At 49.7% G+C, this 25142-nt stretch overlaps 1 protein-coding gene across 1 annotated transcript in view; it reads right to left on the minus strand.

The window, feature by feature from the left end:
* Positions 1 to 10876, minus strand: part of LOC135564037 (sporozoite surface protein 2-like) — a 33450-nt gene extending 22574 nt beyond the window's left edge. Inside the window, exons 1-6 of the mRNA XM_065008436.1 lie at positions 10790 to 10876; positions 3151 to 3658; positions 3025 to 3100; positions 2377 to 2951; positions 2124 to 2199; positions 1439 to 1942 (exon numbers count right to left, since the gene is read on the minus strand). Coding sequence (XP_064864508.1) covers positions 1439 to 1942; positions 2124 to 2199; positions 2377 to 2951; positions 3025 to 3100; positions 3151 to 3658; positions 10790 to 10876 — 1826 coding nt within the window. The remainder of the gene's footprint in view (positions 1 to 1438; positions 1943 to 2123; positions 2200 to 2376; positions 2952 to 3024; positions 3101 to 3150; positions 3659 to 10789) is intronic.
* Positions 10877 to 25142: the final 14266 nt, after the last annotated feature.

Below are 25142 nucleotides of genomic sequence, written 5' to 3' on the forward strand. Positions count from 1 at the left end.
TTCTGAGGGTTCTGACTGTTCTGAGGGTTCTGACTGTTCTGAGGGTTCTGACTATTCTGAGGGTTCTGACTATTCTGAGGGTTCTGACTGTTCTGAGGGTTCTGACTATTCTGAGGGTTCTGGCTGTTCTGAGGGTTCTGGCTGTTCTGAGGGTTCTGACTATTCTGAGGGTTCTGACTGTTCTGAGGGTTCTGACTATTCTGAGGGTTCAGGCTGTTCTGAGGGTTCTGACTGTTCTGAGGATTCAGGCTGTTCTGAGGGTTCTGACTGTTCTGAGGGTTCTGACTGTTCTGAGGGTTCTGGCTGTTCTGAGGGTTCTGACTATTCTGAGGGTTCTGACTGTTCTGAGGGTTCTGACTGTTCTGAGGGTTCTGACTATTCTGAGGGTTCTGACTATTCTGAGGGTTCTGACTGTTCTGAGGGTTCTGACTATTCTGAGGGTTCTGACTGTTCTGAGGGTTCTGACTATTCTGAGGGTTCTGGCTGTTCTGAGGGTTCTGACTATTCTGAGGGTTCTGACTGTTCTGAGGGTTCTGACTATTCTGAGGGTTCAGGCTGTTCTGAGGGTTCTGACTGTTCTGAGGATTCAGGCTGTTCTGAGGGTTCTGACTGTTCTGAGGGTTCTGACTGTTCTGAGGGTTCTGGCTGTTCTGAGGGTTCTGACTATTCTGAGGGTTCTGACTGTTCTGAGGGTTCTGACTGTTCTGAGGGTTCTGACTATTCTGAGGGTTCTGACTATTCTGAGGGTTCTGACTGTTCTGAGGGTTCTGACTGTTCTGAGGGTTCTGACTGTTCTGAGGGTTCTGACTATTCTGAGGGTTCTGACTATTCTGAGGGTTCTGACTGTTCTGAGGGTTCTGACTATTCTGAGGGTTCTGGCTGTTCTGAGGGTTCTGGCTGTTCTGAGGGTTCTGACTATTCTGAGGGTTCTGACTGTTCTGAGGGTTCTGACTATTCTGAGGGTTCAGGCTGTTCTGAGGGTTCTGACTGTTCTGAGGGTTCAGGCTGTTCTGAGGGTTCTGACTGTTCTGAGGGTTCTGACTGTTCTGAGGGTTCTGGCTGTTCTGAGGGTTCTGACTATTCTGAGGGTTCTGACTGTTCTGAGGGTTCTGACTGTTCTGAGGGTTCTGACTATTCTGAGGGTTCTGACTATTCTGAGGGTTCTGACTGTTCTGAGGGTTCTGACTATTCTGAGGGTTCTGGCTGTTCTGAGGGTTCTGGCTGTTCTGAGGGTTCTGACTATTCTGAGGGTTCTGACTGTTCTGAGGGTTCTGACTATTCTGAGGGTTCAGGCTGTTCTGAGGGTTCTGACTGTTCTGAGGATTCAGGCTGTTCTGAGGGTTCTGACTGTTCTGAGGGTTCAGGCTGTTCTGAGGGTTCTGACTGTTCTGAGGGTTCAGGCTGTTCTGAGGGTTCTGACTATTCTGAGGGTTCTGACTATTCTGAGGGTTCAGGCTGTTCTGAGAAGTTCAGGCTGTTCTGAGGGTTCTGACTATTCTGAGGGTTCTGACTATTCTGAGGGTTGAGGCTGTTCTGAGGGTTCAGGCTGTTCTGAGGGTTCTGACTGTTCTGAGGGTTCAGGCTGTTCTGAGGGTTCAGGCTGTTCTGAGGGTTTTGACTATTCTGAGGTCTCTGGCTGTTCTGAGGGTTCTGACTGTTCTGAGGGTTCTGACTGTTGTGAGGGTTCAGGCTGTTCTGAGGGTTCTGACTGTTCTGAGGGTTCAGGCTGTTCTGAGGGTTCTGACTCTTCTGAGGGTTCAGGCTGTTCTGAGGGTTCCGACTGTTCTGAGGGTTCCGGCTGTTCTGAGGGTTCTGACTGTTCTGAGGGTTCAGGCTGTTCTGAGGGTTCTGACTATTCTGAGGGTTCTGACTATTCTGAGGGTTCAGGCTGTTCTGAGGGTTCAGGCTGTTCTGAGGGTTCTGACTGTTCTGAGGGTTCAGGCTGTTCTGAGGGTTCAGGCTGTTCTGAGGGTTCAGGCTGTTCTGATGGTTCTGACTGTTCTGAGGGTTCAGGCTGTTCTGATGGTTCAGGCTGTTCTGAGGGTTTTGACTATTCTGAGGTCTCTGGCTGTTCTGAGGGTTCCGACTGTTCTGAGGGTTCTGAATATTCTGAGGGTTCTGACTGTTCTGAGGGTTCTGATTGTTCTGAGGGTTCTGGCTGTTCTGAGGGTTCTGACTGTTCTGAAGGTTCTGGCTGTTCTGAGGGTTCAGGCTGTTCTGAGGGTTCTGAATATTCTGAGGGTTCTGACTGTTCTGAGGGTTCTGACTGTTCTGAGGGTTCTGGCTAGTTCTGAGGGTTCTGACTGTTCAAATGATTCTGGCTGTTCTGAGGGTTCTGACTGTTCTGAGGGTTCTGGCTGTTCTAAGGGTTCTGACTGTTCAGAGGTCTCTGGCTGTTCTGAGGGTTCTGACTGTTCTGAGGGTTCAGGCTGTTCTGAGGGTTCTGACTGTTCTGAGGGTTCAGGCTGTTCTGAGGGTTCTGACTATTCTGAGGGTTCTGACTATTCTGAGGGTTCAGGCTGTTCTGAGGGTTCAAGCTGTTCTGAGGGTTCTGACTGTTCTGAGGGTTCAGGCTGTTCTGAGGGTTCAGGCTGTTCTGAGGGTTCAGGCTGTTCTGAGGGTTCAGGCTGTTCTGAGGGTTCTGACTGTTCTGAGGGTTCAGGCTGTCCTGATGGTTCAGGCTGTTCTGAGGGTTTTGACTATTCTGAGGTCTCTGGCTGTTCTGAGGGTTCTGACTGTTCTGAGGGTTCTGAATATTCTGAGGGTTCTGACTGTTCTGAGGGTTCTGACTGTTCTGAGGGTTCTGGCTGTTCTGAGGGTTCTGACTGTTCTGAAGGTTCTGGCTGTTCTGAGGGTTCAGGCTGTTCTGAGGGTTCTGAATATTCTGAGGGTTCTGACTGTTCTGAGGGTTCTGACTGTTCTGAGGGTTCTGGCTGTTCTGAGGGTTCTGACTGTTCAAATGATTCTGGCTGTTCTGAGGGTTCTGACTGTTCTGAGGGTTCTGGCTGTTCTAAGGGTTCTGACTGTTCAGAGGTCTCTGGCTGTTCTGAGGGTTCTGACTGTTCTGAGGGTTCAGGCTGTTCTGAGGGTTCTGACTGTTCTGAGGGTTCAGGCTGTTCTGAGGGTTCTGACTATTCTGAGGGTTCTGACTATTCTGAGGGTTCAGGCTGTTCTGAGGGTTCAGGCTGTTCTGAGGGTTCTCACTGTTCTGAGGGTTCTGACTGTTCTGAGGGTTCAGGCTGTTCTGAGGGTTCAGGCTGTTCTGAGGGTTTTGACTATTCTGAGGTCTCTGGCTGTTCTGAGGGTTCTGACTGTTCTGAGGGTTCTGACTGTTGTGAGGGTTCAGGCTGTTCTGAGGGTTCTGACTGTTCTGAGGGTTCAGGCTGTTCTGAGGGTTCTGACTGTTCTGAGGGTTCAGGCTGTTCTGAGGGTTCTGACTGTTCTGAGGGTTCCGGGTGTTCTGAGGGTTCTGACTGTTCTGAGGGTTCAGGCTGTTCTGAGGGTTCTGACTATTCTGAGGGTTCTGACTATTCTGAGGGTTCAGGCTGTTCTGAGGGTTCAGGCTGTTCTGAGGGTTCAGGCTGTTCTGATGGTTCAGGCTGTTCTGAGGGTTTTGACTATTCTGAGGTCTCTGGCTGTTCTGAGGGTTCTGACTGTTCTGAGGGTTCTGAATATTCTGAGGGTTCTGACTGTTCTGAGGGTTCTGACTGTTCTGAGGGTTCTGGCTGTTCTGAGGGTTCTGACTGTTCTGAGGGTTCTGGCTGTTCTGAGGGTTCAGGCTGTTCTGAGGGTTCTGAATATTCTGAGGGTTCTGACTGTTCTGAGGGTTCTGACTGTTCTGAGGGTTCTGGCTGTTCTGAGGGTTCTGACTGTTCAAATGATTCTGGCTGTTCTGAGGGTTCTGACTGTTCTGAGGGTTCTGGCTGTTCTAAGGGTTCTGACTGTTCAGAGGTCTCTGGCTGTTCTGAGGGTTCTGACTGTTCTGAGGGTTCTGGCTGTTCTGAGGGTTCTGACTGTTCAAATGATTCTGGCTGTTCTAAGGGTTCTGACTGTTCTGAGGGTTCTGGCTGTTCTGAGGGTTCTGACTGTTCTGATGTCTCTGGCTGTTCTGAGGGTTCTGGATGTTCTGAGGTCTCGGGCTGTTCTGAAGGTTCTGACTATTCAAAGGTTTCTCGCTGTTCTGAGGGAAACAACACACCAACACAGTGATAAAGAGGAAACAACACAGTGATGAAGAGGAAACAACACACCAACACAGTGATGAAGAGGAAACAACACACCAACACAGTGATGAAGAGGAAACAACACACCAACACAGTGATGAAGAGGAAACAACACAGTGATGAAGAGGAAACAACACAGTGATGAAGAGGAAACAACACACCAACACAGTGATGAAGAGGAAACAACACAGTGATGAAGAGGAAACAACACAGTGATGAAGAGGAAACAACACACCAACACAGTGATGAAGAGGAAACAACACACCAACACAGTGATGAAGAGGAAACAACACAGTGATGAAGAGGAAACAACACACCAACACAGTGATGAAGAGGAAACAACACAGTGATGAAGAGGAAACAACACACCAACACAGTGATGAAGAGGAAACAACACAGTGATGAAGAGGAAACAACAACACACAGTGATGAAGAGGAAACAACACAGTGATGAAGAGGAAACAACACACCAACACAGTGATGAAGAGGAAACAACACAGTGATGAAGAGGAAACAACACAGTGATGAAGAGGAAACAACACACCAACACAGTGATGAAGAGGAAACAACACAGTGATGAAGAGGGTACCACACACCAACACAGTGATGAAGAGGAAACAACACAGTGATGAAGAGGAAACAACACACCAACACAGTGATGAAGAGGAAACAACACACCAACACAGTGATGAAGAGGAAACAACACAGTGATGAAGAGGAAACAACACACCAACCTAGTGATGAAGAGGAAACAACACACCAACACAGTGATGAAGAGGAAACAACACAGTGATGAAGAGGAAACAACACACCAACACAGTGATGAAGAGGAAACAACACAGTGATGAAGAGGAAACAACACACCAACACATTGATGAAGAGGAAACAACACAGTGATGAAGAGGAAACAACACACCAACACAGTGATGAAGAGGAAACAACACACCAACACAGTGATGAAGAGGAAACAACACACCAACACAGTGATGAAGAGGAAACAACACAGTGATGAAGAGGAAACAACACACCAACACAGTGATGAAGAGGAAACAACACACCAACACAGTGATGAAGAGGAAAAAACACAGTGATGAAGAGGGCACCACACACCAACACAGTGATGAAGAGGAAACAACACACCAACACAGTGATGAAGAGGAAACAACACACCAACACAGTGATGAAGAGGGCACCACACACCAACACAGTGATGAAGAGGAAACAACACACCAACACAGTGATGAAGAGGAAACAACACACCAACACAGTGATGAAGAGGAAACAACACACCAACCTAGTGATGAAGAGGAAACAACACAGTGATGAAGAGGAAACAACACAGTGATGAAGAGGAAACAACACACCAACACAGTGATGAAGAGGAAACAACACACCAACACAGTGATGAAGAGGAAACAACACAGTGATGAAGAGGGCACCACACACCAACACAGTGATGAAGAGGAAACAACACACCAACACAGTGATGAAGAGGGCACCACACACCAACACAGTGATGAAGAGGAAACAACACAGTGATGAAGAGGAAACAACACACCAACACAGTGATGAAGAGGAAACAACACACCAACACAGTGATGAAGAGGAAACAACACACCAACACAGTGATGAAGAGGAAACAACACACCAACACAGTGATGAAGAGGAAACAACACAGTGATGAAGAGGAAACAACACACCAACACAGTGATGAAGAGGGCACCACACACCAACATAGTGATGAAGAGGGCACCACACACCAACACAGTGATGAAGAGGAAACAACACACCAACACAGTGATGAAGAGGGCACCACACACCAACACAGTGATGAAGAGGAAACAACACAGTGATGAAGAGGAAACAACACACCAACACAGTGATGAAGAGGAAACAACACACCAACACAGTGATGAAGAGGAAACAACACACCAACCTAGTGATGAAGAGGAAACAACACAGTGATGAAGAGGAAACAACACAGTGATGAAGAGGAAACAACACACCAACACAGTGATGAAGAGGAAACAACACACCAACACAGTGATGAAGAGGAAACAACACAGTGATGAAGAGGGCACCACACACCAACACAGTGATGAAGAGGAAACAACACACCAACACAGTGATGAAGAGGGCACCACACACCAACACAGTGATGAAGAGGAAACAACACAGTGATGAAGAGGAAACAACACACCAACACAGTGATGAAGAGGAAACAACACACCAACACAGTGATGAAGAGGAAACAACACACCAACACAGTGATGAAGAGGAAACAACACACCAACACAGTGATGAAGAGGAAACAACACACCAACACAGTGATGAAGAGGAAACAACACACCAACACAGTGATGAAGAGGGCACCACACACCAACATAGTGATGAAGAGGGCACCACACACCAACACAGTGATGAAGAGGAAACAACACACCAACACAGTGATGAAGAGGAAACAACACACCAACACAGTGATGAAGAGGGCACCACACACCAACACAGTGATGAAGAGGAAACAACACACCAACACAGTGATGAAGAGGAAACAACACAGTGATGAAGAGGAAACAACACAGTGATGAAGAGGAAACAACACAGTGATGAAGAGGAAACAACACAGTGATGAAGAGGAAACAACACACCAACACAGTGATGAAGAGGAAACAACACACCAACACAGTGATGAAGAGGGCACCACACACCAACACAGTGATGAAGAGGAAACAACACACCAACACAGTGATGAAGAGGAAACAACACACCAACACAGTGATGAAGAGGAAACAACACACCAACCTAGTGATGAAGAGGGCACCACACACCAACATAGTGATGAAGAGGAAACAACACACCAACACAGTGATGAAGAGGGCACCACACACCAACACAGTGATCAAGAGGAAACAACACACCAACACAGTGATGAAGAGGAAACAACACAGTGATGAAGAGGAAACAACACAGTGATGAAGAGGAAACAACACACCAACACAGTGATGAAGAGGAAACAACACACCAACACAGTGATGAAGAGGAAACAACACAGTGATGAAGAGGAAACAACACAGTGATGAAGAGGAAACAACACACCAACATAGTGATGAAGAGGAAACAACAAAGTGATGAAGAGGAAACAAACAGTGATGAAGAGGAAACAACACAGTGATGAAGAGGAAACAACACACCAACACAGTGATGAAGAGGTAACAACACAGTGATGAATAGGAAACAACACACCAACACAGTGATGAAGAGGTAACAACACACCAACACAGTGATGAAGAGGTAACAACACACCAACACAGTGATGAAGAGGTAACAACACACCAACACAGTGATGAAGAGGTAACAACACACCAACACAGTGATGAAGAGGAAACAATCCTCTGGTGCCAGGATAACAACCTCTCCCTCAATGTGATCAAGACAAAGGAGATGATCTTGGACTACAGGAAAAGGAGGGCTGAACACGCCCCGATTAACATCGATGGGCTGTAGTGGAGCCGGTCGAGAGTTAATTTCCTTGGTGTCCACATCCCCAACAAACTATCATGGTCCGAACACACGAAGACAGTCGTGAAGAGGGCACGACAACACCTTTCCCCCCTCAGGAGACTGAAAAGAATTGGCATGGTCCCCAGATCCTCATAATGTTCTACAGCTGCACCATTGAGAGCATCCTGACCGGTTTTATCACCTTTTTGTATGACAACTGTTCGTCATCTGATCGTAAGGCGCAACAGAGGGTAGTGCGTATGGCCCAATACATCACTGGGGCCAAGATTCCTGTCATCCAGGACTTATATACTAGGCGGTGTCAGAGGAAGGCCCCAAAAAATTGTCAGACTCCAGTCACCCAAGTCGTAAACTGTTCTCTCTGCTACTGCACGGCAAACAGTACCGGAATGCCGAGTCTAGGTCCAAAAGGCCTTCTACCCCCATGCTATGAGACTGCTGACTACTTACATTGACCCCCTCTTTCTATGCATAGTCACTTTACCCCTACCTACAAGTACAAATTACCTCCACTAACCGGTAGGGGTAAAGTGACTATGGGAGGAGTTGGACTGCAGAGTGAAGGAAAAGCAGCAAACAAGTGCTCAGCATATATGGGAACACTTTCAAGACTGTTGGAAAAGCATTCCAGGTGAAGCTGGTTGAGAGAATGCCAAGAGTGTGCAAAAGTTGTCATCAAGGCAAAGGGTGGCTACTTTGAAGAATTTGTTTATTTATTTTTTGGTTATTTCATAGTGTTGATGTCTTCACTATTATTCTACAATGTAGAAAATAGTAACAAATAAAGAAAAACTCTTGAATGAGTAGGTGTTCTAAACTTTTGACTGGTTCTGTATATATATATATATATATATATATATTTTTTTTTAATCTACCAATAGTTGCCCTTCTTTGCGAGGCATTGGAAAACTGAACTGGTCTTTGTGGTTGTATCTGTTTTTGAAATTCACTTCTCGACTGAGAGACCTTACAGATAATTGTATGTTTGGGGTACAGAGATGAGGTAGTCATTCCAAAATAATCTTAAACCCTATTATTGCACACAGAGTGAGTCCAGGCAATGTATTATGTGACTTGTCATGTACATTTTTTACTCCTGAATATATTTACTGTAGGCTTGCCATAACAAAGGGGTTGAACACTTATTGACTCAAGACATTTTGGATCTAAATTTCTAAAAGCATAATTCCACTTTGACATTTGAGGTACTTTGTGTAGGCCAGTGTCACACCATCTCAATTGAATCTATTTAAATTCATCCCGTACTTTGTGTAGGCCAGTGTCACACCACCTCAATTGAATCTATTTAAATTCATCCCGTACTTTGTGTAGGCCAGTGTCACACCACCTCAATTGAATCTATTTAAATTCATCCCGTACTTTGTGTAGGCCAGTGTCACACCATCTCAATTGAATCTATTTAAATTCATCCCGTACTTTGTGTAGGCCAGTGTCACACCATCTCAATTGAATCTATTTAAATTCATCCCAACTTTGTTAGGCCAGTGTCACACCATCTCAATTGAATCTATTTAAATTCATCCCGTACTTTGTGTAGGCCAGTGTCACACCATCTCAATTGAATCTATTTAAATTCATCCCGTACTTTGTGTAGGCCAGTGTCACACCATCTCAATTGAATCTATTTAAATTCATCCCGTACTTTGTGTAGGCCAGTGTCACACCATCTCAATTGAATCTATTTAAATTCATCCCGTACTTTGTGTAGGCCAGTGTCACACAATCTCAATTGAATCTATTTAAATTCAACTTTGTGTAGGCCAGTGTCACACAATCTCAATTGAATCTATTTAAATTCATCCCGTACTTTGTGTAGGCCAGTGTCACACCATCTCAATTGAATCTATTTAAATTCATCCCGTACTTTGTGTAGGCCAGTGTCACACCATCTCAATTGAATCTATTTAAATTCATCCCGTACTTTGTGTAGGCCAGTGTCACACAATCTCAATTGAATCTATTTAAATTCATCCCGTACTTTGTGTAGGCCAGTGTCACACAATCTCAATTGAATCTATTTAAATTCATCCCGTACTTTGTGTAGGCCAGTGTCACACAATCTCAATTGAATCTATTTAAATTCATCCCGTAACACAAAATGTGGAAAAAGTCAAGAGGTGTGAATACTTTCTGAAGGCACTGTACCAAAATAAAAGAAGTTTATTTTGGTATGTTAAAGCGTCTTAATTAATAGGACATTGGGCGACTACAGCTTGTGATCTAAGCCTGCCTTCTGCCCACCGGGCCAAGCCTTCTGCCCACCGGGCCAAGCCAGGGTTAGAGAACTCCATGTTTTCATTATCTTCTTGGGAGGGCAACAGTTAGATCATTTATACACAAACAGCTTCTCTCACTAGGCATCTTTAGAGAGACTACTGGAGGGAGGATGCTTTCAAACCTTGGCTACAGCACTGAATAGTCAGCCCTCAGACATGCTTGTAGCCCAGTCTAGTATGTATACTGCATGGAAGACATAAAAGAAGACAATGTCATGAACAAACAACACGAGGAAGGTTTTAAAGTGCAGATCAGGGTTTTACAGTGCAGATCAGGGTTTTACAGTGCAGATCAGGGTTTTACAGTGCAGATCAGGGTTTTACAGTGCTCTACCAGAGGACCTGGTACACATCTTAACAGGACAGACCTTCCAGCCTCTGGACCGCAGGCAAACAACACAACATACCGCCTACGCAAGCAAAAACAATAGTTGTTCATCTAAATGTTTACTCACTATGTGTAAAACACGTCTCTTGTTCCCTATCAGCTCTTCAAGATGGCGCCGACAAAGACAGGGTCGCCTCGCTTCTACTCCTCAGGAAACTATGCAGTATTTTGTTTTGTATGTATTATTTCTTACATTGTTAGCCCAGAAAATCTCAAGTGTTATTACATACAGCCGGTAAGAACTATTGGATATCAGAGCGACGTCAACTTACCAGCACTACAACCAGGAATATGACTTTCCCGAAGTGGATCCTTAGTTCGAACTACCCAAGGCATTCAAACTGTTTCCAGAGGCTGACCCAAAACAACGTCGCCACAGGAGAGGTAGACATGGTGGCCTTCTGGTCAGACTTCAGAGGCACGCACACCACCCACCGCTTCTGCATATTTTACTCACTAATGTCCAGTCTCTAGATAACAACATAGACTAAATTAGGGCTAGGGTTGCTTTCCAGAGAGACATCAGGGATTGTAACATACTCTGTTTCACTGAAACATGGCTCTCTGGGAACAGCTGTTGGAGTCGGCCACCAGGATTCTTTATGCATCGCGCCGACAAAATAAACATCTCTTAGGGAAGAAGAAAGGCAGTGGTGTTTGTTTCATGATTAACAACTCATGGTGTAATTGTAACAACACCGGAACTAGAATTCCTCATAATCAAATGCCGTCTGTATTATCTCCAAGACAATTCTCGTTGATTATTGTCACTGCAGTGTATATCCCCCCCAAGCCGATACCACGACGGCCCTCAAGGAACTCCACTGGACTCTATGCAAACTGGAAATCATTCATCCGCATTTATTGTACCTGGGGATTTTAACAAAGCAAATTTGAGAACAAGGCTACCTAAGTTCTATCAGCATATTGATTATAGTACTTGCCCTGGCAAAACTCTGAATCACTGATACTCTAACTTTTGCGATGCATACAAGGCTGTCCCCCATCCTCCGTTTGGCAAATCCGACCACGACTCCATTTTGCTTCTCCCATCCTATAGGCAGAAATTCAAACAGGATGTACCCGTGACTAGGACCATTCAATGCTAGTCTGACCAATCGGAATCCACACTTCAAGATTGTTTTCATCACACGGACTGGGACATGTTCCGGGTAGTCTCAGAGAATTATCACACTGTGACTATTAAAACCTACCCTAACCAGAAACCGTTGATAGATGGCGGTATTTGCACAAAACTGAAAGTACGAACCACCACATCTTACCACGGAAAGATGACCGGGATTATGGCTGAATACAAACAGTGTAGTTATTCCCTCCACAAGGCAATCAAACAAGCGAAACGTCAGTATATGGACAAAGTGCAGTCGCAATTCAACGGCTCAGACACGAGACGTATGGGGCAGGGTCTACAGGCAATCACGTACTACAAAAAGAAAACCAGCTACGTCTTGCTTCCAGACAAACTAAACACCTTCTTTGGCCTCTTTGAGGATGATACAGTACCACCGACGTGGCCCGCTACCAAGGACTGCTGCCCCCGCCTCCTTCTCCGTGACTGACGTGAGTAAGATATTTATACGCGTTAACCCTTGCAAGGCTTTCGGCCCAGACGGCATCCCTAACCGCGTCCTCAGAGCATGCACAGATCAGATGGCCAGGGTGTTAATGGACATATTCAATCTCTCCCTATCCCAGTCTACTGCCCCAACATGCTTCAAGATTACCACCATTGTTCCTGTACCCAAGAAGGCAAAGATAACTGAACTAAATTACTATTGCCATGTAGCACTCACTTCTGTCATCATGAAGTGCTTTGAGAGACTAGTCAAGGATCATATCACCTCCAACTTAACTGTCACCCTAGACCCACTGCAATTTGCTTACCTGCCCCAATAGGTCCACAGACGATGCAATCGCCATCACACTGCCCTATCCCATCTGGACAAGAGGAATACCTATGTAGGAATGCTGTTCATTGAGTACAGCTCAACATTCAACACCATAGTACCCTCCAAGCTCATCATTAAGTTTGAAGCCCTGGGGTTCAACCCCACCCTGTGCAATTTGGGTCCTGGACTTTCTGACCGGGCCGCCCCCAGGTGGTGAAGGTAGGAAACAACATCTCCACTTCGCTGATCCACAACACTGGGGCCCCACAAGGGTGCGTTCTGAGCCCTCTCCTGTACTCCCTATTCACCCATGACTGCGTGGCCATGCACGCCTCAAACTCGATCATCAAGCTGGCAGATGACACTACAGTGGTAGGCTTGATTACCAACAACGACCAGACAGCCTACAGGGAGGAGGTGTCAACAAATGTCAACAAAATAAAGGAGATGATCGTGGACTTCAGGAAACAGCAGAGGGAGCACCCCCCTATCCACATCGACGGGACAGCAGTGGAGAAGGTGGAATGTTTCAAGTTCCTCGGCGTACACATCACGGACAAACTGAAATGGTCCACCCACACAGACAGTGTGGTGAAAAAGGTGCAGCAGCGCCTCTCCAACCACAGGAGGGTGAAGAAATGTATCTTGTCACCTAAAACCCTCATAAACCTCTAAAGATGCACAATTGAGAGTATCCTGTCAGGCTGGTACTGCTACTACCTGGTTTGGCAACTGCACGTCGCATCACCTGGGGCAAACTACCTGCCCTCCAGGACACCTACAGCACCCGATGTCACAGGAAGGCCAAAAAGATCATCAAGGACATCAACCACCCGAGCCACTGCCTGTTCACCCCGTTTACCATTCAGAAGGCGAGGTCAATATAGGTGCATCAAAGCTGGGGCTGAGAGCCTGAAAAACAGCTTCTATCTCAAGGCCATGAGACTGTTAAACAGCCACCACTAGCAGAGATGCTGCTGCTAACATATAGACTTGAAATCATTGGCCACTTTAATAAATGGAACACTAGTCACTATTAATGCCACTTTAATAATGATGTTTACATATCTTGGACTACCTGTCCCAGATGTATGCACTGTATTTTGTAACAGCTATTGCATTCCATCTATGCCGGTCGGTCATGGACCATCCGTATATTTTTTATGTACATATTCTTAATCAATCCCTTTACTTAGATGTGTGTGTATTAGGTAGTTGCTGTGGAATTGTTCGATTACTTGTTAGACATTGCTGCACTGTCGGAATTAGAAGCACAAGCACATTAGAAGTATGTGACCAATACAATTTGATTTGACTTGATATTAATGATAGAAGTGCTGCTGTCTTACAGAACTAAAATCAATTCATTCCTGGGTTCTTCACTGGTGGAAAGCAGTGTTAGAGTTCTTCAGGGATCTAAACTAATGTTGAACCATGTGTTTAATCCAGGACTGCTGTCTATTCAAAGCCCTCAGCTGTTAGACATGACATCTATTGAATGTTGTGGTTTGCTGTCTGGACCAAGCTCTGGGAAATATATACATGGGGCACTCTAGGAATTCTGGGGGTTATTGTATCAGTTTTGGGGTACATTTACATTTACATTTAAGTCATTTAGCAGACGCTCTTATCCAGAGCGACTTACAAATTGGGTACACACAGACATAACCCCTGCAGAGTTTTCAAGCACCCCCCAGTATGTTCAGTCTCTCTCTGATTTCAAGCTGCAGCACATTAAAATGTGTTACTATTATGACTTCATCTTGGAACCACAGCTGATTTAAAAGCCCCATTCGGTAGGTCAGAGCCAAGGAGCAGCCATATGGTGGTCAGGTCAGAACCAGGGAGCAGCCATATGGTGGTCAGGTCAGAACCAGGGAGCAGCCATATGGTGGTCAGGTCAGAACCAGGGAGCAGCCATATGGTGGTCTGGTCAGAGCCAGGGAGCAGACATATGGTGGTCAGGTCAGAGCCAGGGAGCAGCCATATGGTGGTCAGGTCAGAGCCAGGGAGCAGTCATATGGTGGTCAGGTCAGAGCCAGGGAGCAGCCATATGGTGGTCAGGTCAGAGCCAGGGAGCAGCCATATGGTGGTCTGCTGACTGAGGTCTACAACCAGGCCATGACTTCACTACTAATGGACGTATTGTTCTACAAACACTACATTTCCTGGTAAATAGGAGAAATTAAAAAGATGTGGTTGGATCAGCTTGTTTTCATCCACCTGGTCAGGTCAGCAGCTAAAGGTCAAGTGAGAAAGTTCCTTTTTTAGGAGCACAGCTGTTCTCCTCCTCTCCTCCCTGTTTTCTCTGCTGTTGTGTCAACTCAATAACACCCACCCCCCCCTCCTGTCGTTCAGATCAGCCAGTCTGTTGGTGGTCCCAGCAGTGAACCCCCTTCCTGTTGTTCAGATCAGCCAGTCTATTGGTGGTCCCAGCAGTGAACCCCCTTCCTGTTGTTCAGATCAGCCAGTCTATTGGTGGTCCCAGCAGTGAACCCCCTTCCTGTTGTTCAGATCAGCCAGTCTGTTGGTGGTCCCAGCAGTGAACCCCCTTCCTGTTGTTCAGATCAGCCAGTCTGTTGGTGGTCCCAGCAGTGAACCCCCTTCCCGTTGTTCAGATCAGCCAGTCTATTGGTGGTCCCAGCAGTGAACCCCCTTCCTGTTGTTCAGATCAGCCAGTCTATTGGTGGTCCCAGCAGTGAACCCCCCCTCTTGTCGTTCAGATCAGCCAGTCTAATATCTCTCCCAGCAGTGATCTGGGTCTAACCATCTAGAGACAGGGGGGTGTTCTAGAGGTTAGTGTGTTCTAGAGGTTCAGGGTGTTCAAAAGGTCAGGGTGTTCTAGAGGTCCGTGTGTTCTAGAGATCAGGTTGTTCTAGAGGTCAGTGTGTTCTGGAGGTTCAGGTTGTTCATAAGGTCAGGGTGTTCTAGAGGTCAGGATGTTCTAAGGATCAGGGTGTTATAGAGGTCAATGTGTTCTAGAGATCAGGGTGTTCTAGAGGTCAGGGTGTTCTAGAGGTCAGGGTGCTCTAGAGGTCGGTGTGTTCTAGAGGTCAAGGTGCTCTAGAGATCAGGGTGTTCTAGAGTTCAAGGTGCTCTGTAGAACAGGGTGTTCTAGAGGTCAGGGTGTTCTGTAGATCAGGGTGTTCTAGAGGTCAGACCTGTGCCTATCCTTTACCTCCTGTAGTTGTCAAGACAGCATTCCAGTGAAAGAGTTGATCTGCTGTTCTCTGCCACAGCCTCTTGACAACTGCTCCTGGAGCTGTGGTTGTCTGACAGACAGCTGGGCCAGAGGAGAGTGGTGACAGACAGCTGGGCCAGAGGAGAGTGGAGACAGACAGCTGGGACAGAGGAGAGTGGAGACAGACAGCTGGGCCAGAGGAGAGTGGAGACAGACAGCTGGGCCAGAGGAGAGTGGAGACAGACAGCTGGGACAGAGGAGAGTGGAGACAGACAGCTGGGACAGAGGAGAGTGGAGACAGACAGCTGGGCCAGAGGAGAGTGGAGACAGACAGCTGGGATAGAGGAGAGTGGAGACAGACAGCTGGGACAGAGGAGAGTGGAGACAGACAGCTGGGATAGAGGAGAGTGGAGACAAACAGCTGGGACAGAGGAGAGTGGAGACAGACAGCTGGGCCAGAGGAGAGTGGAGACAGACAGCTGGGACAGAGGAGAGTGGAGACAGACAGCTGGGACGGGGGGATTGGAGACAGACAGCTGGGACAGAGGAGAGTGGAGACAGACAGCTGGGCCAGAGGAGAGTGGAGACAGACAGCTGGGACAGAGGAGAGTGGAGACAGACAGCTGGGACAGAGGAGAGTGGAGACAGACAGCTGGGCCAGAGGAGAGTGGAGACAGACAGCTGGGACAGAGGAGAGTGGAGACAGACAGCTGGGACAGAGGAGAGTGGAGACAGACAGCTGGGACAGAGGAGAGTGGAGACAGACAGCTGGGACAGAGGAGACAGACAGCTGGGACAGAGGAGAGGAGACAGACAGCTGGGACAGAGTGGAGACAGACAGCTGGGGAGAGTGGAGACAGACAGCTGGGACAGAGGAGAGTGGAGACAGACAGCTGGGCAGACAGAGGAGAGTGGAGACAGACAGCTGGGACAGAGGAGAGTGGAGACAGACAGCTGGACAGACAGCTGGGACAGAGGAGAGTGGAGACAGACAGCTGGGACAGAGGAGAGTGGAGACAGACAGCTGGGACAGACAGACAGTGGGACAGACAGCTGGGACAGAGGAGAGTGGAGACAGACAGCTGGGACAGAGGAGATTGGAGACAGACAGCTGGGCCAGAGGAGAGTGGAGACAGACAGCTGGGACAGAGGAGAGCTTGGAGACAGACAGCTGGGACAGAGGAGAGTGGAGACAGACAGCTGGGACAGAGGAGAGTGGAGACAGACAGCTGGGACGGAGGAGGGGGATGGGACAGAGGAGAGTGGAGACAGACAGCTGGGACAGAGGAGAGGAGACAGACAGCTGGGCCAGAGGAGAGTGGAGACAGACAGCTGGGACAGAGAGAGTGGAGACAGACAGCTGGAGACAGACAGCTGGGCCAGAGGAGAGTGGAGACAGACAGCTGGGACAGAGGAGAGTGGAGACAGACAGCTGGGACAGAGGAGAGTGGAGACAGACAGCTGGGACAGAGGAGAGTGGAGACAGACAGCTGGGACAGAGGAGAGTGGAGACAGACAGCTGGGACAGAGGAGAGTGGAGACAGACAGCTGGGACAGAGGAGAGTGGAGACAGACAGCTGGGACAGAGGAGAGTGGAGACAGACAGCTGGGAGACAGACAGCTGGGACAGAGGAGAGTGGAGACAGACAGCTGGGACAGAGGAGAGTGGAGACAGACAGCTGGGACAGGAGAGTGGAGACAGACAGAGAGTGGAGACAGACAGCTGGGCCAGAGGAGAGTGGAGACAGACAGCTGGGACAGAGGAGAGTGGAGACAGACAGCTGGGCCAGAGGAGAGTGGAGACAGACAGCTGGGACAGAGGAGAGTGGAGACAGACAGCTGGGACAGAGGAGAGTGGAGACAGACAGCTGGGACAGAGGAGAGTGGAGACAGACAGCTGGGCCAGAGGAGAGTGGAGACAGACAGCTGGGACAGAGGAGAGTGGAGACAGACAGCTGGGACAGAGGAGAGTGGAGACAGACAGCTGGGATAGAGGAGAGTGGAGACAGACAGCTGGGACAGAGGAGAGTGGAGACAGACAGCTGGGACAGAGGAGAGTGGAGACAGACAGCTGGGACAGAGGAGAGTGGAGACAGACAGCTGGGACAGACAGCAGAGGAGAGTGGAGACAGACAGCTGGGACAGAGGAGACAGACAGCTGGAGACAGACAGCTGGGACAGAGGAGAGTGGAGACAGACAGCTGGGCCAGAGACAGAGCTGGGACAGAGGAGAGTGGAGACAGACAGTGGAGACAGACAGCTGGGACAGAGGAGAGTGGAGACAGACAGCTGGGCCAGAGGGAGTGCAGACAGACAGCTGGGACAGAGGAGAGTGGAGACAGACAGCTGGGACAGAGGAGCTGGGACAGTGGAGACAGACAGCTGGGACAGAGGAGAGTGGAGACAGACAGCAGAGGAGAGTGGAGGACAGCTGAGACAGACAGCTGGGACAGAGGAGAGTGGAGACAGACAGCTGGGACAGAGGAGAGTGGAGACAGACAGCTGGGACAGAGGAGATTGGAGACAGACAGCTGGGACAGACAGAGAGTGGAGACAGACAGCTGGGACAGAGGAGAGTGGAGACAGACAGCTGGGCCAGAGGAGAGTGGAGACAGACAGCTGGGCCAGAGGAGAGTGGAGACAGACAGCTGGGACAGAGGAGAGTGGAGACAGACAGCTGGGACAGAGGAGAGTGGAGACAGACAGCTGGGCCAGAGGAGAGTGGAGACAGACAGCTGGGACAGAGGAGAGTGGAGACAGACAGCTGGGACAGAGGAGAGTGGAGACAGACAGCTGGGACAGAGGAGAGTGGAGACAGACAGCTGGGACAGAGGAGAGTGGAGACAGACAGCTGGGACAGAGGAGAGTGGAGACAGACAGCTGGGCCAGAGGAGAGTGGAGACAGACAGCTGGGACAGAGGAGAGTGGAGACAGACAGCTGGGCCAGAGGAGAGTGGGACAGACAGACAGAGGAGAGTGGAGACAGACAGCTGGGCCAGAGACAGACAGCTGGAGACAGACAGCTGGGACAGAGACAGCTGGGGAGAGTGGAGACAGACAGCTGGGATAGAGGAGACAGCTGGGGAGACAGACAGCTGGGCCAGAGGAGAGTGGAGACAGACAGCTGGGCCAGAGGAGAGTGGAGACAGACAGCTGGGCCAGAGGAGAGTGGAGACAGACAGCTGGGACAGAGGAGAGTGGAGACAGACAGCAGCTGGGACAGACAGGAGAGTGGAGACAGACAGCTGGGACAGAGGAGAGTGGAGACAGACAGCTGGGACAGAGGAGAGTGGAGACAGACAGCTGGGACAGAGGAGAGTGGAGACAGACAGCTGGGACAGAGGAGAGACAGCTGGAGACAGACAGCTGGGACAGGGGATTGGAGACAGACAGCTGGACAGACAGAGGAGAGTGGAGACAGACAGCTGGGACAGAGGAGAGTGGAGACAGACAGCTGGGCCAGAGGAGAGTGGAGACAGACAGCTGGGCCAGAGGAGAGTGGAGACAGACAGCTGGGACAGAGGAGAGTGGAGACAGACAGCTGGGATAGAGACAGAGAGTGGAGACAGACAGCTGGGCCAGAGGAGAGTGGAGACAGACAGCTGGGACAGAGGAGAGTGGAGACAGACAGCTGGGACAGAGGAGAGTGGAGACAGACAGCTGGGCCAGAGGAGAGTGGAGACAGACACAGCTGGGACAGAGGAGAGTGGAGACAGACAGCTGGGACAGAGGAGAGTGGAGACAGACAGCTGGGCCAGAGGAGAGTGGAGACAGACAGCTGGGACAGAGGAGAGTGGAGACAGACAGCTGGGCCAGAGGAGAGTGGAGACAGACAGCTGGGACAGAGGAGAGTGGAGACAGACAGCTGGGACGGGGGGATTGGAGACAGACAGCTGGGACAGAGGAGAGTGGAGACAGACAGCTGGGACAGAGGAGAGTGGAGACAGACAGCTGGGACAGAGGAGAGTGGAGACAGACAGTGGACAGAGGAGAGGGAGACAGACAGCTGGGACAGAGGAGAGTGGAGACAGACAGCTGGGCCAGAGGAGAGTGGAGACAGACAGCTGGGACAGAGGAGAGTGGAGACAGACAGCTGGGACAGAGGAGAGTGAGAGACAGCAGACAGCTGGGACAGAGGAGAGTGGAGACAGACAGCTGGGACAGAGAGGAGAGTGGAGACAGACAGCTGGGACAGAGGAGAGTGGAGACAGACAGCTGGGCCAGAGGAGAGTGGAGACAGACAGCTGGGACAGAGGAGAGTGGAGACAGACAGCTGGGACAGAGGAGAGTGGAGACAGACAGCTGGGACAGAGGAGAGTGGAGACAGACAGCTGGGACAGAGGAGAGTGGAGACAGACAGCTGGGACAGAGGAGAGTGGAGACAGACAGCTGGGACAGAGGAGAGTGGAGACAGACAGCTGGGATAGAGGAGAGTGGAGACAGACAGCTGGGACAGAGGAGAGTGGAGAGACTGGGACAGAGGAGAGTGGAGACAGACAGCTGGGACAGAGGAGAGTGGAGACAGACAGCTGGGATAGAGGAGAGTGGAGACAGACAGCTGGGACGGGGGGATTGGAGACAGACAGCTGGGCCAGAGGAGAGTGGAGACAGACAGCTGGGACAGAGGAGAGTGGAGACAGACAGCTGGGACAGAGGAGAGTGGAGACAGACAGCTGGGACAGAGGAGAGTGGAGACAGACAGCTGGGCCAGAGGAGAGTGGAGACAGACAGCTGGGCCAGAGGAGAGTGGAGACAGACAGCTGGGACAGAGGAGAGTGGAGACAGACAGCTGGGACAGAGGAGAGTGGAGACAGACAGCTGGGACAGAGGAGAGTGGAGACAGACAGCTGGGACGGGGGGATTGGAGACAGACAGCTGGGACAGAGGAGAGTGGAGACAGACAGCTGGGACGGAGGAGAGTGGAGACAGACAGCTGGGACAGAGGAGAGTGGAGACAGACAGCTGGGACAGAGGAGAGTGGAGACAGACAGCTGGGACAGAGGAGAGTGGAGACAGACAGCTGGACAGACAGAAGAGAGTGGAGACAGACAGCTGGGCCAGAGGAGAGTGGAGACAGACAGCTGGGACAGAGCTGGGCCAGAGGAGAGTGGAGACAGACAGCTGGGCCAGAGGAGAGTGGAGACAGACAGCTGGGACAGAGGAGAGTGGAGACAGACAGCTGGGACAGAGGAGAGTGGAGACAGACAGCTGGGACAGAGGAGAGTGGAGACAGACAGCTGGGACAGAGGAGAGTGGAGACAGACAGCAGAGGAGAGTGGGACAGACAGGAGAGTGGAGACAGACAGCTGGGACAGAGGAGAGTGGAGACAGACAGCTGGGATAGAGGAGAGTGGAGACAGACAGCTGGGACAGAGGAGAGTGGAGACAGACAGCTGGGACAGAGGAGAGTGGAGACAGACAGCTGGGATAGAGGAGAGTGGAGACAGACAGCTGGGCCAGAGGAGAGTGGAGACAGACAGCTGGGACAGAGGAGAGTGGAGACAGACAGCTGGGATAGAGGAGAGTGGAGACAGACAGCTGGGCCAGAGAGAGACAGCTGGGATAGAGGAGAGTGGAGACAGACAGCTGGGCCAGAGGAGAGTGGAGACAGACAGCTGGGCCAGAGGAGAGTGGAGACAGACAGCTGGGACAGAGGAGAGTGGAGACAGACAGCTGGGACAGAGGAGAGTGGAGACAGACAGCTGGGACAGAGGAGAGTGGAGACAGACAGCTGGGACAGAGGAGAGTGGAGACAGACAGCTGGGCCAGAGGAGAGTGGAGACAGACAGGACAGAGTGGGAGAGTGGAGACAGACAGCTGGGCCAGGGAGAGTGGAGACAGACAGCTGGGACAGAGGAGAGTGGAGACAGACAGCTGGGACAGAGGAGAGTGGAGACAGACAGCTGGGCCAGAGGAGAGTGGAGACAGACAGCTGGGCCAGAGGGAGAGTGGAGACAGACAGACAGACTGGGACAGAGGAGAGTGGAGACAGACAGCTGGGACAGAGGAGAGTGGAGACAGACAGCTGGGACAGAGGAGAGTGGAGACAGACAGCTGGGACAGAGGAGAGTGGAGACAGACAGCTGGGCCAGAGGAGAGTGGAGACAGACAGCTGGGACAGAGGAGAGTGGAGACAGACAGCTGGGACAGAGGAGAGTGGAGACAGACAGCTGGGACAGAGGAGAGTGGAGACAGACAGCTGGGACAGAGGAGAGTGGAGACAGACAGCTGGGCCAGAGGAGAGTGGAGACAGACAGCTGGGACAGAGGAGAGTGGAGACAGACAGCTGGGATAGAGGAGAGTGGAGACAGACAGCTGGGCCAGAGGAGAGTGGAGACAGACAGCTGGAGACAGACAGCTGGGACAGAGGAGAGTGGAGACAGACAGCTGGGATAGAGGAGAGTGGAGACAGACAGCTGGGCCAGAGGAGAGTGGAGACAGACAGCTGGGCCAGAGGAGAGTGGAGACAGACAGCTGGGCCAGAGGAGAGTGGAGACAGACAGCTGGGACAGAGGAGAGTGGAGACAGACAGCTGGGACAGAGGAGAGTGGAGACAGACAGCTGGGACAGAGGAGAGTGGAGACAGACAGCTGGGACAGAGGAGAGTGGAGACAGACAGCTGGGACAGAGGAGAGTGGAGACAGACAGCTGGGACGGGGGGATTGGAGACAGACAGCTGGGACAGAGGAGAGTGGAGACAGACAGCTGGGACAGAGGAGAGTGGAGACAGACAGCTGGGCCAGAGGAGAGTGGAGACAGACAGCTGGGCCAGAGGAGAGTGGAGACAGACAGCTGGGACAGAGGAGAGTGGAGACAGACAGCTGGGACAGAGGAGAGTGGAGACAGACAGCTGGGCCAGAGGAGAGTGGAGACAGACAGCTGGGATATAGGAGAGTGGAGACAGACAGCTGGGACAGAGGAGAGTGGAGACAGACAGCTGGGACAGGGGGATTGGAGACAGACAGCTGGGATAGAGGAGAGTGGAGACAGACAGCTGGGACAGAGGAGAGTGGAGACAGACAGCTGGGATAGAGGAGATTGGAGACAGACAGCTGGGACAGAGGAGAGTGGAGACAGACAGCTGGGCCAGAGGAGAGTGGAGACAGACAGCTGGGACAGAGGAGAGTGGAGACAGACAGCTGGGATAGAGGAGAGTGGAGACAGACAGCTGGGCCAGAGGAGAGTGGAGACAGACAGCTGGGACAGAGGAGAGTGGAGACAGACAGCTGGGACAGAGGAGAGTGGAGACAGACAGCTGGGACAGAGGAGAGTGGAGACAGACAGCTGGGACAGAGGAGAGTGGAGACAGACAGCTGGGACGGGGGGATTGGAGACAGAGAGAATGATTCACTCCTGTAGGGAGGGACGGCATGCATACTGTATATCTCTCTCATACTAAAGACCTCACATCACTATCACACTGTGGCTCACGAGTGGTGCAGCGGTCTAAGGCACTACATTTCAGTGCTAGAGGCGTCACTACTGTCCCTGGTTTGAAACCCGGCTGAATTAAATCTGGCCGTGATTGGGAGTCCCATAGGGCGGCGCACAATTGGCGCAGCGTTGTCCGGGTTTTGGCCGTTGTAGGCCGGGGTAGGCCGGGGTAGGCCGTCATTTAATTGACTTGTTAAAAAATATATATATGGAGGTCATCCTCGAATCAACATCACGGGGACAGAATATGCTGTTTTCAACATGCAGGGAACTTCATCTATTGCGCTTTTTAACTGGAGAGACAGTCACCTTGAAATGGTGAGGATTAGATTTGCACAGAGACAGAGAAAGAGAGATCTCAGTAAGACAAAAATAATGCTGTTCCAAAAAAGGTCCATCTTCCAGGACCACAAGTATAAATTCCATCTAGACACCGTTGCCCAACAGCACACAAAAAGCGATACATACCTCAGCCTAAACATCAGTACCACAGGTAACTACATACCTCAGCCTAAACATCAGTACCACAGGTAACTACATACCTCAGCCTAAACATCAGTACCACAGGTAACTTCCCCAAAGCTGTGAACAATCTGAGAGAGAAGGCAAGAAGGGCATTCTATGCCATCAAAAGGAATATAAAATTCGACATACCAATTAGGATCTGGCTAAAAATACTTGAATCAGTTATAGAACCCATTGCCCTTTATGGTTGTGAGGTCTGGGGTCCGCTCACCAACCAAGAATTCACAAAGGGGACAAACACCAAATTGAGACTCTGCATGCAGAATTCTGCATAAATATCCTCAGTGTACAACGTAAAACACCAAATAATGCATACAGAGCAGAATTAGGCCAGTACCCGCTAATTATAAAAATCCAGAAAAGAGACTTCTACAACCACCTAAAAGGAAGTGATTCCCAAACCTTCCATAACAAAGCCAAAACCTACAGAGAGATGAACCATGTAGAAGACTCCCCTAAGCAGGCTGGTCCTGGGGCTCTGTTCACAAACACAAACACACCCCACAGAGCCCCAGGACAGCAACACAATTAGACTCAACCAAATCATGAGAAAACAGAAAGATAATTACTTGACATATTGGAAAGAATTAACAAAAAAACAGAGCAAACTAGAATGATATTTGGCCCTAAACAGAGAGTACACAGTGGCAGAATACCTGACCACTGTGATTGACCCAAACTTAAGGAAAGCTTTGACTATGTACAGACTTAGTGAGCATAGCCTTGCTATTGAGAAAGGCCGCCGTAGGCAGACATGGCTCTCAAGAGAAGACAGGATATGTGCTCACTGCCCACAAAATGAGGTGGAAACTGAGCTGCACTTCCTAACTTCCTGCCCAATGTATGACCATATTAGAGAGACATATTTCCCTCAGATTACACAGATCCACAAAGAATTTGAAAACAAACCCGATTTTGATAAACTCCCATATCTACTGGGGGAAATTCCACAGTGTGCATCACAGCAGCAAGATTTGTGACCTGTTGCCACAAGAAAAAGTCAACCAGTGAAGAACAAATACCATTGTAAATACAACCCATATTTATGTTTATTTATTTTCCCTTTTGGTCTTTAACTATTTGCACATCGTTACAACACTGTATATAGACATAATATGACATTTGAAATGACTCTATGCTTTTGTAACTTTTGTGAGTGTAATGTTTACTGTTCATTTTATATTGTTTATTTCACTTCTGTTTATTATCTATTTCACTTGCTTTGGCAATGTAAACATATGTTTCCCATGCCAATAAAGCCCTTAAATTGAAATTGAGAGAGAGCAGGGAGAGAGAGAGACAGAGCAGAGAGGTGGTGACTTCATTCCCCTCTTTCACAAAACCTCCCCCTTTTCCCCTCCTCCTCCTCCTTCTCCTCTCTCTCTCGGTGTCCCTGGCTGTGTGTCAGGGTGTTTCAGCAGCATTATGCCTGCAGTGTTCCGACTGCTCAGAACCCTCCTCTCCAGTAGACTGATAGGATCCCTGCTTCAGTTCCTCAGGAGGACTCTGTCCTCAACCTTCAGCCACGTGGGAGCCGCGCTGAGATACGTCTGGGACAGGATCAGCTCTCAGGAGTCTAAAGAAGCCATCCTGGGCTGTGTGCTGTGTCTCCTTAACATGCACAAGAAGGTGGATCAGCCAGCAGCTGACTCTCACTGAGTC

The sequence above is a fragment of the Oncorhynchus nerka genome, linkage group LG23, assembly GCF_034236695.1.
Source record: "Oncorhynchus nerka isolate Pitt River linkage group LG23, Oner_Uvic_2.0, whole genome shotgun sequence".
NCBI lineage: Eukaryota > Metazoa > Chordata > Actinopteri > Salmoniformes > Salmonidae > Oncorhynchus > Oncorhynchus nerka.